This window comes from Salvia splendens, chromosome 2 (genome assembly GCF_004379255.2).
Source record: "Salvia splendens isolate huo1 chromosome 2, SspV2, whole genome shotgun sequence".
Taxonomy (NCBI): domain Eukaryota; kingdom Viridiplantae; phylum Streptophyta; class Magnoliopsida; order Lamiales; family Lamiaceae; genus Salvia; species Salvia splendens.
The window spans coordinates 34,420,915-34,436,618 of NC_056033.1; the positions used below are offsets into that span (position 1 = coordinate 34,420,915).

General features: G+C 41.9%; 1 protein-coding gene, 1 long non-coding RNA gene and 3 other non-coding genes across 5 annotated transcripts; 4 read left to right on the forward strand and 1 right to left on the reverse strand.

The window, feature by feature from the left end:
- The first annotated feature begins 9,257 nt into the window (after positions 1 to 9,257).
- Positions 9,258 to 9,925, forward strand: LOC121792358. The gene is made up of 2 exons (XR_006048869.1): positions 9,258 to 9,353; positions 9,662 to 9,925. It is a non-coding gene; the product is annotated as an uncharacterized LOC121792358 (long non-coding RNA).
- Positions 9,926 to 11,492: 1,567 nt separating this feature from the next.
- LOC121793268 lies at positions 11,493 to 11,610 on the forward strand. The gene has a single exon (XR_006049090.1). It is a non-coding gene; the product is annotated as a U5 spliceosomal RNA (small nuclear RNA).
- Positions 11,611 to 12,000: 390 nt separating this feature from the next.
- LOC121793198 lies at positions 12,001 to 12,161 on the forward strand. Its single transcript, XR_006049036.1, has one exon. It is a non-coding gene; the product is annotated as a U1 spliceosomal RNA (small nuclear RNA).
- Positions 12,162 to 13,881: 1,720 nt separating this feature from the next.
- Positions 13,882 to 14,787, reverse strand: LOC121778925 (uncharacterized mitochondrial protein AtMg00810-like). Its single transcript, XM_042176312.1, has 2 exons — positions 14,623 to 14,787; positions 13,882 to 14,523 (listed from the first exon to the last, which is right to left on the reverse strand). Exons 1-2 carry the CDS (start codon positions 14,785 to 14,787, stop codon positions 13,882 to 13,884), a joined length of 807 nt encoding a protein of 268 aa, XP_042032246.1.
- Positions 14,788 to 15,054: 267 nt separating this feature from the next.
- LOC121793256 lies at positions 15,055 to 15,207 on the forward strand. Its single transcript, XR_006049083.1, has one exon. It is a non-coding gene; the product is annotated as a U1 spliceosomal RNA (small nuclear RNA).
- The last annotated feature ends 497 nt before the right edge of the window (positions 15,208 to 15,704 follow it).

Below are 15,704 nucleotides of genomic sequence, written 5' to 3' on the forward strand. Positions count from 1 at the left end.
AAAGACCAGCTCATCATCCAGAGAGAGCGGTCGAAACAGGGGGAGGCGGCTGCCGTGGTGGCTCAGGGGGAGGCTCTCCGTGTTTACGCGGAGAAACTCTTTTTGAGCAATCAATTTTCGGCCCTTATCGGTGATCTGCTGAAATTGATGACCGATAATGCTGAGCAGGAACCCGAAGTCGTCTTGCCGCTGTATGGCCGAGAGATTGCAGCGCGTCTCCAGAGTCTGCCGCTCCTTGAGGAGCTTGCGTCTTCATCGGTCCTGCTTTCTGCTGAACGAGTCCGTAGTTGCCGTGCTGACCGTGACGAGAACATGGAGGCCATCTTTGCCTCCTTGGGGCCTGTTTCACCCGCTTCAATTTTCAAAGAGGAGGGTGAGCAGGAAAATGAGGCCGGCAAGGAGACCGAGCAGAAGGATCAGCAGACCGGCGACGGGCACGCCGAGCAAGAGGTGCAGCAGATCGGCGATGGGGGCGCCGAGCAGGAGGGAGGGAGGAGGGAGGCCGAGGCTGAGACCGAGGTCGACAAGGAGAAAGAAGCTGAAACCCACAGGGAAGCCGGAGACGAAACTGGCGAAGTATGATTTCGTCTCCCTTCTCTTAGTTTAGTTTCTTTCTTTCTATTTGTAAAATGGCCTTGAAGCCCTCCTTGTGTAAATTTTTTCTTTTGAATGAAAAAAATTCTTCTTTCTACACTCGTGTCTTCCTTATAGCTCTTCTTAATCTCTTTTACTCCTATTGTGGTTTACTGCCTGCTCGGTAAACTGAAATGCCGAACTGACATAGCTGCTTCGTATTCTTAACTCTAAGGAGCTGGAGGTACTTCACTGGAAGCGGCTATACTCTTTGGCTTTAAATGAAGCTGAGAAAAAAGCTATAGATGACCAGATGAAGTATGATGAACTCTTGGCTCGTTTAGTGGAGCTGGAGTCCAACAATAAGGACTTAGAGTGCATAAAGAAAGATCTGGAGGCCGAGCTGAATACTGTCATCGCTGAGAGGACTGCATATGAAGATTTCATCTGCGGGCGCGGGGGAATGACTATATCTGAAGTTCAGAATCAAGTTGATGAACTGTGGGAGGAGCTTCATGTACTCCGGAAGAACAATGTGCTGGAGAGCTCGGCTTGCCAACAAGTTGTGAAATCATTGCGGCGCTTGGCTTCTCTGTACGACATCATTCTTTCCCGGCGTCCCTCAATCGAGAGATTCCTTAGCCGTTTCCCGCTAACAGATGCTCACACTCCAACTCAAACCTCTAATCCACTTACTCAAAATTCTACTCCAAATCAGCAACGGACTCAGGAGCAATCGGAAACGTCAAGACAAGAACGCCCTGAAGTTCGTAGAGGAGTTGTGAATATGAGTGAGCAAGATCAGCAAATGCTTCGTGAAGAGACTCTTCGCCGCCGAGGTGCTAGAACTTCCCGGACTCAGGGAAGAGGCGGTAGGTCGATCAGAGCATCTCGTCCACCTACTTATTCTTCAACTGCTCGGAACGCCCGAACTCAGCATCATGAGGATTTTTCGTATAGGTGGCTCAACTTTAGCAATCGTAGACAGTAGAATAGTCCTTTGTAATGGTGTAACGCATTCTCGTAGGGCAGCGGAATTGTATGCCCAACAAGACTTAGTAAATGAAATTTTTTCATTTCGCTTCTATCACTGCGTATTTGCAGTTCAGCGATTTTTTATTTCATTTATTGTACTCGTCCTCGGTCTTATGAAGTAAACTCTTCTTTGACCGGACTTAGTTAGTGTCCTTATTTGGCGAGTTTTATCGCTTGGATTGGACTTTCCCTAGTTAACCGGAGTGGTTTTCGGTACTCGTCCTCGGTCTTATGAAGTAAACTCTTCTTTGACCGGACTTAGTTAGTGTCCTTATTTGGCGAGTTTTATCGCTTGGATTGGACTTTCCCTAGTTAACCGAAGTGGTTTTCGGCTTCTTGCAGTTCGTTTCAGACGAATTGCTTGTTTCTTAAGCTGAATTGTGGAATCTTGTATCTTCCTTAGAAGCTTGGACTCACAATTGTCTTTGATACATGCTCTAAAAAAAAAGGGATCAGCCTTTAAGGAGCAATATACCTCAGTAACATTCGTAAGAGACAAAACGCACATAGAGAGACAAAACGCACATAGAGAGACAAAACGCACATAGAGAGACAAAACGCACATAGAGAGACAAATAAAAAGGACGAAAAAGATTTTAACCTTTTAAAAAACGACAAGTATAAAGAACAATAACCCTAGGACCGAACTAGACACAATAAAAATATGAAAGCACATAACCCTAGGACCGAACTAGACACAAGACTGACCGGACCTTGTCTCTTACAAATAGAACTTCTTGAGGTTGGAAATATGCCATGTTCGGGGTACTTGTTCTCCTGACATGTGAGTCAATTTATAAGACCCTTTTCCCAGGACTTCTGACACCCGATACGGACCTTCCCATGTGGGTTCAAGTTTGCCCAGCTTTTCTGCTCGGCTTACTTCATTGTTTCTCAATACAAGATCTCCCACTTGAAACTGCAGCTTTTTCACCCTTTGGTTATAATACCGGGCTACTTGCTCCTTGTACTTGGCTTCTTGTATGAAGGCCAATTCTCTTCTTTCTTCGGCAAGATCTAGTTCGGCTCTCAGTCCGTCGCCATTCAGTTCTGTTGAGAAATTAAGGGTTCGGGGGCTGGGTATGCCGATCTCAACCGGAATTACGGCTTCAGTGCCGTACACTAGACTGTACGGAGTTTCACCGTTGGAGGTTTTTGGTGTAGTTCGGTAAGACCATAGGACTTGAGGAAGATTTTCTACCCATTGTCCTTTGGCTTGTTCTAACCGAGCTTTTAATCCTTTCACCAAAGTACGGTTTGTTACTTCCGTTTGTCCGTTTGCTTGTGGGTGAGAGACTGAAGTGAACCGCTGTTGAATATTCAACTCTTGGCACCAATTCTTGAATGTTTTGTCAGTAAACTGAGTCCCATTATCTGAAATGAGGATATGGGGTATGCCAAATCGGCAAACTATGTTCTTCCAGACAAAATCTAATGCCTTTGAGCTTGTTATCGTAGCTAATGGTTCAGCCTCCACCCACTTTGTGAAGTAATCCACGGCAACGATCAAGAATTTCATTTGCCGGGGAGCTTGTGGTAGTGGTCCTACTATGTCTATGCCCCATTGCATAAAAGGCCAAGGGCTTTGCATAGCACATAGATCAGTCTGCGGCGTCCTTGGGATATTTGCATGGATTTGGCATTTCGTACATTTCTTAACTAGCTGTACCGCTTCTTGTACCAAAGTTGGCCAATAATATCCCCATCTCAGAACTTTTTTAGCTAATGCTCTAGCTCCGAGGTGGCTACCGCAAGATCCTTCATGAACTTCTCTAAGGATGTAATCCGTCTCTTCTGGTCCTACACATCGCAATAACGGTTGAAGGTAGGACTTTCTATATAGGACTCCTTCATGAAGTTCATACCGACATGCTCGGCATGTGATTTTCCTTGCTTCTCTCTTATCCTCGGGCAGTTGTCCTTGATCTAGATACTTTAATATTGGCGTCATCCAGTTTGGTGAACTGGTTACTGAGTGTACTTCAGCTTCATCAATGCTTCTGTGCGGTAATTCCTCCACCTTTGAGCTCGGATATGAGGCCAACTTACTTAAAGTATCTGCTCGGCTATTTCCCGCTCTGGGAATGTGGATTATCCGAAAATAAGAGAAATTTCGGCTAATACTTTGCGCTTTGTCCAAGTATTTTTTCATCCTTTCACCACGGGCTTCACTTGTACCCAGCATGTGATTCACTATGACTTGTGAATCACAATGAATTTTGAGAGATTTGACAAGTAGATGTTGCGCTAACTGAAGTCCGGCAAGAAGGGCTTCGTATTCGGCTTCGCTATTAGTGGTTGGGAATAAGAACCGAAGTGAATAAGTTACTTCGTGTCCGTCGGGAGCGATAAGTAGAATACCAGCTCCACTTCCTGTCTTATTCGAAGCTCCCTCTACGAATCCAATCCAACAGTCCGGCGGCTCTACTTCGGGTTTCTGGGGCTGTGTTAGTTCATCATTGGTAGGATTTTTCTGTTCGGCAATAATAGGGATTGCCTGATCGAACTTTGCCTCTACAAGAAAATCTGCCAAGGCTTGTCCCTTGATGGCTTTCCGAGGTAGATATTCTATTGAATGTTCTCCCAACTCTATGGCCCACTTGGCAATTCTGCCTGATGCTTCTGGCTTAGTCAAAACTTGCCGAAGTGGAAGATCGGTTAAGACGCATACTTTGTGAGCATAGAAATATGGCCGCAGTCTCCTTGCTGCATTTACTAATGCCAGAGCAATTTTTTCCAGAGGTTGATACCTTGTTTCGGGACCTCTTAATGCTCGGCTTGTAAAGTAGATAGGACGCTGTTTTAGGCCTTCTTCTCGCACAAGCACCGCGCTAATGGTTTGATCTGATGCTGCTAAATATAAGAATATCACTTCGGCATCTGTTGGAGCAGAGAGAGTAGGAAGTTCGGTTAAATAACTTTTGAGTTCGTCAAAAGCCTTTTTCTGTTCGGCTCCCCACTCAAACTTTGGTGCCTTCTTCAAAACATTGAAGAACGGCATTTGCTTTTCGGCTGCTTGGGAAAGGAATCTATTCAGTGCGGCTAGACATCCAGTTAGCCTTTGCACATCATGTATGGACTTCGGCATTGCCATGTTCTGAACAACTTGAACCTTTAGGGGATTTGCCTTGAGTCCTTCCTTTGAAACCCAATAACCCAGAAATTTTCCCGAATCTACCAAAAAGGTACATTTTTGGGGATTGAGTTTGAGGTTGGCTTTTTTGAGCACGTCGAGAGTGGATTTGAGATTGTTTTCGTACTCCGAAGTGCTTCTGCTTTTAACAACTATGTCGTCAACATATACTTCAACCTCTTTTCCGATCAGGTGCCGAAATAGCTTATCTACCATCCTTTGATATGTGGCTCCGGCATTCTTTAAACCAAATGGCATCTTTTTATAAGCAAAAATACCGAAGTCAGTAATGAAAGCCGTTTTTGAAGCATCATTCTCATCCATTAAAACTTGGTGGTATCCTTTATACAAATCAAGAAAACAGAAAATTTCGAAGCCTATCAGAGCTTCTACTTTTTTATCTATGTTGGGAAGGGGGTAGCAATCTTTAGGACAGTGCTTATTTAGATCCGTAAAATCTATGCACATCCGCCATCCTCCTTCTTTTTTCTTGATCATCACAGGATTGGCCACCCAAGAAGGATATTTCACTTCAAATAATACATCCGCTTTCAGTAATTGGCGGACTTCGTCATGGATGACTTGATTTCTTTCTGCCGCAAAGAGTCTTTGCTTCTGTTTTATAGGCCGGACTGAAGGATCAATATTTAACCGATGTGTAATTACCTCGGGAGACACTCCAGTCATGTCCAACGGAGACCACGCAAAGACATCTTTGTACTCTTTGAGGAGCTGGATGGTCTTTTCCCGGAGTAGAGGTGTTCCCGCGAAACCGATCTTGACCGTTCTGGATGGATCATCTTCGTATAACTGAACTTTCATCGAGTTCGGCTCCGGTGTGACTTCGTTCATTTCGCCTGCCTCTGACTCCGGCTGCTGTGATTGCTATGCTTGATGGTGCCGATCTGATTGTTCGGCACTTTTAAGCGCAATCTGCAAACATTCTTTTGCTCTCTTTTGATCACCTCGGATGACTGCTATCCCTCCTTTAGTGGGGATCTTGATTGTGAGGTGATAAGTAGAGCAAATGGCCCGAACTGTGTTGAGCCAGTCTCTTCCCAGTATAATGTTATACGGGGATCGAGCTTTTACCACAAAAAACTCGATCACCGTACTGGAGCTAGTAGGCGCTCTTCCTACCGTAATCGGAAGGCTGATAATACCTTCAGGGCGGGTGTCCTCCTGGGCGAAACTTTTCAGAGGAATTGGGGCCGGACTGAGCCGAGCTGGATCCACTTCCAGTTTATCAAAACATTCTTTAAAAAGAATGCTAACCGACGCTCCTGTATCCACAAACACTCTGTGGATCAGTTTGTTTGCCACTCCAGCTTGAATGACAATAGCGTCTTGATGAGGAGAAATGGCCGGGACGGGATCTGCATCTGAAAATGTAATTACTTCCTCCTTCTTCAGCCTTTTATGTGTTGGCTCCTCTCGATTGAAGCCTCTGCGCTCTGATTTTAGAGACGATTTAGTCTTCCCGGCTGGGAGAGCGTCAATAGTCTGGATCACTCCATCATATTGCGGCTCGTCATCGTCTTCGGGATCCTGTTGCCTTTTAGGATCCTGAGGAGCGCAGTTCGCACTTCTCTGTTTCTTATTCTTTTTCGGCGGCTTGCTTTGGTATTTTTTTAACGTCCCTGCTTTCACAAGAACATCAATATCTGCTGCCAAATTTCGGCACTCCTCGGTATCGTGACCGTGGTCTTGATGGAAGGAGCAATATTTATCCTGACTTCGGCGCGTGGCCGACTTCGTCATCGGCTTTGGTTTTTCGAACACATCAGAATGCAGTTCGAAAATTTCCGCTCTCGACTTGTTCAATGGTACGAACTGAGCGGGTGGTTTCTCAGGATTGAGACGTGGTCCCAATCTGTCTTGTACCGGTGCCCTTTGAATTCTTTCAAAAGGAGTTCGGCGAGGATGTCCCTGATCGCTATGATCGGGCTTCCTCTTGTCTCCTCTGGAAGAGCTGTCTAAAGACCGTTTTCGACGGTCTGCCTCATCAGCACGAGAAAACTGGTCCGCAATGTCCCACATCTCTTGAGCTGTTTGCGGACTGCATTCAACGAGCTTTCTGTAGAGAGCTCCTGGCAGAATTCCATTTTGGAATGCCGAAATGACAAGTAGATCATTGAGATCATCTACTTGTAGGCATTCCTTGTGGAATCTTGTCATGAAGTCGCTAATCTTTTCATCGCGACCTTGACGTATAGAAAGCAGCTGAGCCGAAGTGATTCGGGTTTCAGCTTTCTGGAAGAACCTCCTATGAAAAGCATCCATTAGATCTCTGTAAGATCTAATGCTGCCTTGAGGGAGGCTATCAAACCACCTTCTTGCGTTCCCGATGAGCAGCTCGGGAAACAGCTTACACATATGAACCTCATTGAGACCTTGGTTCGCCATATTATACTGATAGCGTCCCAGGAAATCATGAGGATCCACTAACCCGTCATAAGTCACTGACGGAGTTCGGTAATTCTGTGGCAACGGAGTTCTGGTGATATCATCCGAAAATGGAGTCTTCAGCGCTCCATACATAGCGAATCCGACATCTCTGCGGTATGGTGGAGATGGAGTTCTCCTGTGATTTCGGTAACAAGGAGGAGAAGGAACATATCGGTGGTGAGGATTCTTTCTCCTGGAAGATACGACACTACTGCGGTAGTGACTTCATTCTGGAGGGGGAGGGAGAATCCGCCGTTTTCTTCTCCGGCTTCTGGCTCTTTTGCAGGAATGTTAAGAACTCATCCTGCTTCTCAGCCAAGAACAACTTGACAGCCTCATTCAACTCGAGCTGCTGGGGAGGCTCGATGCGATGACTTTTTGAGTGGTTTGTTCTTTCACCGTGAGAACTGGAGGCAGATTTCTCCCGAGGCTGTTTTCCAGACCTACGGGCTGGACTAGCTTCCTCACGTTCATCACGGACGGAAGTATGGGTATTATGTGATCTGGTACGCATTTTTTGGTGGAAAAGGATCAAAAACTCGCTTTTATCACAGTTTTGGTTCTCTGTTTCCCACAGACGGCGCCAGTGATGATTTGGCGAATTTTTGATGGGAATAAATGCAAGTAATAAATGAAGATCACAACACTGAGAATTACGTGGTTCGATTTACTGAGGTAAATCTACGTCCACGGGAAGAAAAGAGGGCAAATTTGTATTGCTTGATCTCGCTTACAGATTACAATACTGATTTGCTATATGAGATTCAGGATCTAGAGAACTTCACCTTGATCTATCTGATCTAAGTTCTATTTATACATTCGAACTAAGATCGTGGTTTGCAGCCCTGGTAGGGGGGTTGATAACTGCTTAATACCACTAAATAGATCGTGGGTGTAATGGAGGTCGTGGAGATCCTGCATGGGTCCACTATCTCCTTGTTCGGTCGAATACTGAGACCGAACTGCTGAACTTTGCCGATCAGCTTTTGCCGATCTGAGAGTTGAGCTCGATTGGTCGGCTTTTACCGAGCTGCTGTGACCGAACTCTTTGGTTGTGCCGAACTGATACTCTTTCTTGGGTTTTGGGCTGATGGGCCGTCACTGCTATTGGGCTCGCAATTATTGTTTAGTTGTTTAGTTCGTATCCCATCAAATATCATATCCATGTTGTTATGTGCAATTTGATTTTTCTAACCCATTGACTTTATATGAACAAATAATTTATTTTAGTAAAATCAAAATCAAATTAGGGACTGGATACCCGAAATAAAATTTGGATTCGATATCAATTTTGATTTTATTCTGTTAGATGATTATTGCTATCAATTTGTATTTTTTAGTTTTCCCTTTGATGAAGATGCATTTGGTACTTCCTACTGTATTTATCCACCAAATGCTTGCGTCATTGATTCCACAATTTGGATGGCTATTGTTCAACATGTTTATTTTTCTGCCTTTTTTTATGTTGATTGTTTTGGCAAAGTTTTCCATTTAAAGAGACGCACCCTAACTGTTATTCATGCTCCTTATCGTGTCCTGTGTGTGCAACTTTGAAGTTTATTGCTACTCTAGTGTTTTGTCATCTGTTGCTTTGTTCTTATTTTCACTTGTTGATGCTGGATTTACACAGAGAGAACGTCGACGCCAAGAACGTGAAGCTGGCTCTGCTGGAACTGTTGGATCATCTTAGTCAATAAGTTAGAACAGCTTTAGAGGCGAGGGTTATCAGCACATGGGTTTCAGAACATGAATTTTCATGCAGTTAGGCTCACGTTTCACTCAGAGGGTGACAGTCACATGGTCTTCATGTAGATTCACTTGAAGCTGATAAATAATTCTGTTGTGATGTTTCTGTGACTTGTGTTTAACTAGTGCTGTTGGATTCTAATATGGCTGGCTGGATACATTTTGCATCTCTCTCTCTAATTAAAGTGCTTTGTGTGATGACTTATGATATGGAGTGTACCTGTCATAGTTAGCCTACTAATGTGGTTGTGAAAGTGTCACACATGCGTTAGGAAGGATGAATTAGGTGGTTCACGTAGTAACATGTAGAATTTAGAAGAAACTAAGTTAGCTCCAAATCGCATGACCAATTTATTCTACTTGTTGAAGTTCCGAAAAAGATGTCAATCAGGATGCATCATTCAAACAAGCTTATGCTGTAAGTTTGGCTTTGCCTTACGAGTTGCTTGAGTTGTAGAATTTTGGATTGTTTTAGTGCTTTCTTGATCTTGAAAATTTATGTTGTTCGTTATGGATATTACCTTTACTCTCATGAATTAGAACCTCTATGAAGTAGCTTGCTTATTATCAATACCATTTGCTCTAAGGCTCCAAAAATGATATACATAAATATGCAGTTTGGCCACTTGATGTTTCTGGATAGTTATGACATTGTTGTTAGCTTGCACTTTCTGCCCCAATTGCTCTTTTGGATCTTTTGTATACATTGATATCTCATTCTTGTAGGATAACTTGGCCTTGTGAGTATTCTTGTCTTCATATGTCATCGCCTCTCTGTGGAGTCTGTATCATCATAGGTCCCGATAAAAATGAGCGGAGTTCTTAGGATCAGAAATGGCATTTCCACTGAGTAGAAATTGTGGGTTGTGGGTTGCACTATGTAGAATGAGGTGAAAGTATATATGCCGGAATTTTTGTGAAGCATACTGGTTTGAACTCTCTGCTACAAGATATTACATCTCTAGTAATAATTATGTTTGTTGGTACATACTTCTGTTATACTTAAAAATACTTTTGTATTGTTAGTATATTTTCTGGATTTAATAATGAAATGTACTTGCATTTTTGTACTATGATTTATTTTCCGGAGGCAGTTAACTTGTGATGTATAATTATAGTATACTACTATGTTTTATAAGTATTCATTGCATTATTGGAAATTTGGAACACACTTACAATTTGCACGCAGCTTTGATTCTGTCACCTCCAAATTCATCTTTCCTATGATATTGATTGTCTATCATTCCCTACACACGGTTGCTTCCTCGCTGCAACTTCCAAAATGGTGGTTTCTATTGCTCCCACAATGCCAAGTATTGAATCATTTATTTGCTACCACGTCAAGTTAGGCCATGGTCCTTGCAGACGATCCGTTAAAGTACTCTCTCCGTCCCATTTAAATACGAACATTTGGGATTGACACATGATTTTAGGTAGTGTTGTTTTGTAGTTAATGATGAGAGAGTAAATAAGAGAGATGAAAAAAATTGAGATACAGTAGTTGTTTACATTTTAGGAAACGTTTCATTTTTAATGGGACAATCCAAAAAGGAAAATGTTTCATTTCTAATAGGAGAGCGGAAGTATGAATTATTTTCAAATTGAGTGTAAAAACTGACTCTAATAAGTTGGGACAAACTAAACTTTCCTCTCACCCACCTACACAATTATTTAATAAAATTTCCCCAATTCCATAGGAAGAGCATCCACAATAGCGGACTAGCCGGCGCCCTAGCCATTGGCGTGCGGCTAGGGCGTTCGGCTAGTCCGCTATTGCGTTAGGCTAGAAGGACGGACGAAAACCAACGCCCTAGAGCTAGGGCGCGGACAAGAGAGGCTCTAAGGCTCGAGTTTAGAAAAGATTAATTTCTCGACTTTGCGTATGTGAAATGCTGCGGCGTATACCTTTTAATCTGAGCACTGCTTTTCAATATTATGAATGTTGGTTGTGTGCACTTGATAATTTTTTATATTGTGGGTTTGCGGTGCTATCACTATCTGTTTGGGGTTGTTTGGAATCTTAGCTCCGTTTTGTTTAAGTTAAAAGGCAATTATTACAATCACTCCTTGATAGCTGAAGTTGTTAGTTTTCCTTAGGAACTTTTCTCAGTGGAGGTTTCAGCTTACGTCCACTTTCCCTTCTCCTTATGTTTTTCCATCAACATCTTTTCTTGAAGGTCAGGCAAGAGTGCGTGTGGGATGGTCCAACGTTTGGACGTAGATACGAAGGCTGATTCTTTATTTGTCGGATAAAGACAGTGCATCCACTCCATCAATGAATTCATCCATATGATATCTATCTCTCTCTACATTTTGAAACATCCATGTCTCAATACACGAGCATCTAAAATTTCGAGTAGCTGTGCCTGTAGTAATGGAAGGAGATTGTTTGAAATCTGGTCGCTGCGCTTTGGTACTCCATAATAGTACAAGTGAAATATTCACTCATCACACCAACAAATACCACATTTTGTCTTCCCACATCGCTAAGACACGAAACAACGCTCCACGCCCACTCTAAATAAATATCTATAATTGCTCCTTCCCAAATTCACGCAGCTGCGCGTCGAGCACATTGCGAACTATTCTTTCGCCTTTTACTAAAGAATACCGTGTGCTCGTCGCAATTCAAGCAGCATATGCCATTTTTTGGAGGGTGTTTTGTTTATAATAATAAAACCCCAATAATTCGAGTCTAATTTTTATTAATCTACTATGTTATGTATTACCGTGACTGTGTTGGATAGCCAATCTAATTAATTTGACTAATTCAATTATATTCCATTTAATGACAACATATTCATTTCAGAAAAAAAAGTTATTTTCTCTACTCCTCATTCCATCAACAACTTATTGCTGAAATGAGTTCCATCACTTCCTCTTATTCATTCCCCTCTATAAAAACTCGTTAGTACTACTACTATACCATAGTAGTAATCAATTAATGAGTTCTCAACTCAGTTTTTGTGAAGGAAAAACATGAAACTAGCTATACCACATCGGAAGGTCATGGGATGGAGTATGAGAAGAGAGGTTACATAATTGAGGAAAGGAAAAGAAGTAACATACTTACCTGGACGGGGTCGATGGGCAATCCATAAGGCCCATGGCCTAGATTGGCGACCTCCATTGCACTTAGGAGGGGCGCCTGTCTAAGGTCGGCCCAAGTGGTCGAGCCTACGTCATAATTTGTGTCAGAGGGGGCCAGCGTTCGCGCGGCCCCTGCCTATTCTAATGTAAAGATTGTTTTGCCTTGAATTCAATGATATGAATTATTAGGTGTGATTTTTTTTTGCCTTTTCTAACTTATAAATTTGGCATTAAGTTAAACCTTCTATTAAGTTACACAAACATGACTTATTTGTATCCATGTTCGAAGTGTATATTAAATGATGCAAGTAGGTAGAAGGTTTAAATATATTAAAACCTTTGCAATTTTCATGTGAGACTGAATTTTTTTAATGATATAAAACTCATACTCCTATTGATTATAAAACTATATATTTTCACATAATACCACAGGAACAAATGAATTAATGATATGACTCGCTCGTTTGGTCTTATTTCTTGTTGTGCATTTTTTCAGTACGTTGTTGCTCTGTAGCTTATATTGAAGAATGGTTTTCATAATATGTTTCATTAGTTTGAGCGAAATGAATTAGGAGTATTTTTTAGAGCTCACGTCTACGTCCACTTCCGCATCTTCATCTTCAACACTAAAACAATTACTACTAGTACATAAATAAAAAACATGGCTTTTCTCTTCATCTTCAATCATCCTCTTCCACTTCTTTCATGACACTTCATCTTCTCCTCTCATCCACAAACTCGTCCTGGCAAAGTGCTTTGACCTCTCATCAATAACCTCTTCGATCCTTGCAACATCTTCAAGGCCTCGATCTCATCAGTGCATAATCATAATCTTGATCACGAGCCCCGATTTTCAGTATTCATCTCCACCACCTGTCTGTGACCATCAGCATTCTTCATTGAAGCAGAGAATTATTATTACGATAACTGCAAGTTCTGCAACTGCAATGTCATTCACTCAGCTGAATTTCTTTATACAAGAAATGGCAATTTGGGTGTATATAATACGCAACGCAAACTCTCAAGCAAAAGAAATCTTCATAAAATTAAAGAGATCGAAGCTAAAAAGATGGACGCCAATACTAGACAATCAATTCAAAGTTATAATGGAAAGTCAGCTGTCGTAAGTGTTAGAAATCAGAGAATATGGAAATGAGTGTAGAAAATGATAATCAGAACTCCATTAATAGGAGAAGGAGGAAAGATCTTTTTATTGATATCAAAAGAGAGAATACAAGATAATGATGTTACAATCAAAAGCTCATACTATTTATACTAGCTAGGTGAAGATCACCACCAAAATATCTAGCTAACTAACTCTTAACTAACTTGTCATCCGTTCACACTTATGATGACTGGAAGTCTACGTGTGAGTGACGTGGCTCCAGCTCAACCTTGCTTTCCAACGTGTATCACCATCCCTCAATCATCCATGCATGAAATATGCATCACGCTCACTATCTTCAACATGCCCCGTCAAGATGGACCATATATAGTGCTAAAGTTCATCTTGCTCAAGATAGAAGTAAAAGTTGCTTCACCCAAGGGTTTGGTGAAGATATCAGCCAGTTGCCAATTATTTCTAATATGCAACTGTTTGATGATCCCTTTCAAGTATTTCTCTCTAACCGTGTGACAATCGATCTCTATATGCTTAGTCCTCTTGTGAAAGACGGGATTAGAGCATATGTATATAGTTGATTGATTATACAATACAACGGTACTACCTTCTCAACTTTTACTCCAAAGTCTTCAAGTATAGTTGTAGCCCATACTATCTCACACGTAGCTTAAGCCATAGCTCTATATTATGCCTCAGCAGATGATCTGAAAATGGTATTTTGTTCCTTAGCCTTCTAAGAAATCATAGAATTTCCATGGAATAGACAATACCCAGTCATGGACTTCCTGGTATCTGGACATGCTGCCCAATCTGCATCCGAAAATATGCTCAGAGTAGGTTTGCTGCTACTGGAGTAAAATAATCCATGACCTGGAGTTCCCTTGAGATATTTCAGAACTCTTTCAACTGCTTGCCAGTGTTCAATGCAAGGTTTCGACACATATTGACTCAACTTGTGTACAACAAAGGTGATATCTGGCCGAGTTATGCACATATACAAGAGTCTTCCAATGAGTCTTCTATATTTAGAAGCATCTTCTAAAAGTGAACCTGAATCCAGCTGCAACTTCTTAACTGGACCCATGGGAACAGAAGATGGTTTACATCCCAAGAAGCCTGTATCTTTAAGAAGATCCATGGTGTATTTCCTTTGACAAACTTGGATTCCTTTCTTATTTCTTGCTATCTCAAGTCCAAGGAAATATTTTGGGACTCCAAGACCCTTGAACTTGAAGTGTTGTGTGAGGAAATCCTTGAAGCTATTAGTCATTTCTGGATCAGTGGTGGCAACCAAGATATCATCAACATATACCGCTATGCCAAAGAATCCAGCTGCTCCATCTGATTTATAGAAGAAAGAATGATCGGACGCTGACTGTTGTAGCCCAAAATCCTTAAGAACTTATGACAGTTTCAAGTACCATTGTCTTGAAGCTTGTTTTAGACCATACAAGGATTTCTTCAATTTGTAAACTAAAGTTGAATCTGGTGTAGCCCCCTCAACAGCCATCCAGTCCACTTCAACCCTCGTTGGTAATGTCATATAAATGTCTTCTTCCAGATCACCATAGTGGAAAGCATTGTTGATGTCCAAATGAGTCAGAGACCATCCCTTGATAGCAGCTAGAGCCAGCATCATTTTAATAGTTGTGAGTTTTGCAGCTGGAGAAAAAGTGTCCAAGGAATCGACACCTTCAAGTTGTGTGAATCCCTTGGCTACTAATCTAGCTTTATATCTCTCAACATAGAATCAGCATTGTACTTCACTTTGTATACCCACTTGCAATCAATGGGTATTTTTCCAAACTAATTAAGTGAGAAACTAATTACCAAATCCCACATTGGAATTGTGGTAGATGGAGTATGAGAACATAAATTCTTAAAGTGAGAAAAGAAAATTAGGTACATGCTTATCTTGATGAGGTCAATGGACGAACCATAATGGCCATCGCCTAGATTGCGACCTCCATTGCACTTTGGAGGGGTGCCTGCCTAAGATCGGCCCAAGTGGTTGAGTATGCATCATAATTTGTTCTAGAAGGGTCCGTATCTTGCCCAATTTAATTCTAATTTTTTATGTTATTTATTTATTTTTCATTATGTATTAATTTTATGCTTTTTTTAACAAAAACGCCTTTGTGGGCGGGGGTTTAGGCAGACCCCCAACCCGTAATACGATCAAAATGTAATGTTCCAACATCATGATCTTAGCCCAAAAATGACTAAGATCTAAATAAGAACATGAAGATGCAAAGTAGAGGTCCCACAAGTCGGGATCCTCCATTCTATCAAGTGGAAAAAGATGACTAAATACACTAAAGGGAGAAACGAAAAAGCCCCAAAACCAACCACCTGAAGAGCTAGATCAACCCACATCTCTACGTCGGAAATGAAAGTTAGGATATCCCAGCTGGTCCATCCTAACTAGCGCCTTCAGATACCGTGGCGCAGAGATTTGATCAAAATATGTAAGGGCATTGGTTTGGACACCCCCTACCTGCCAGAAAATCAGCAGCCCTGTTTCCTTCTCTTAGATGTGTGAGAATCGAACATGCC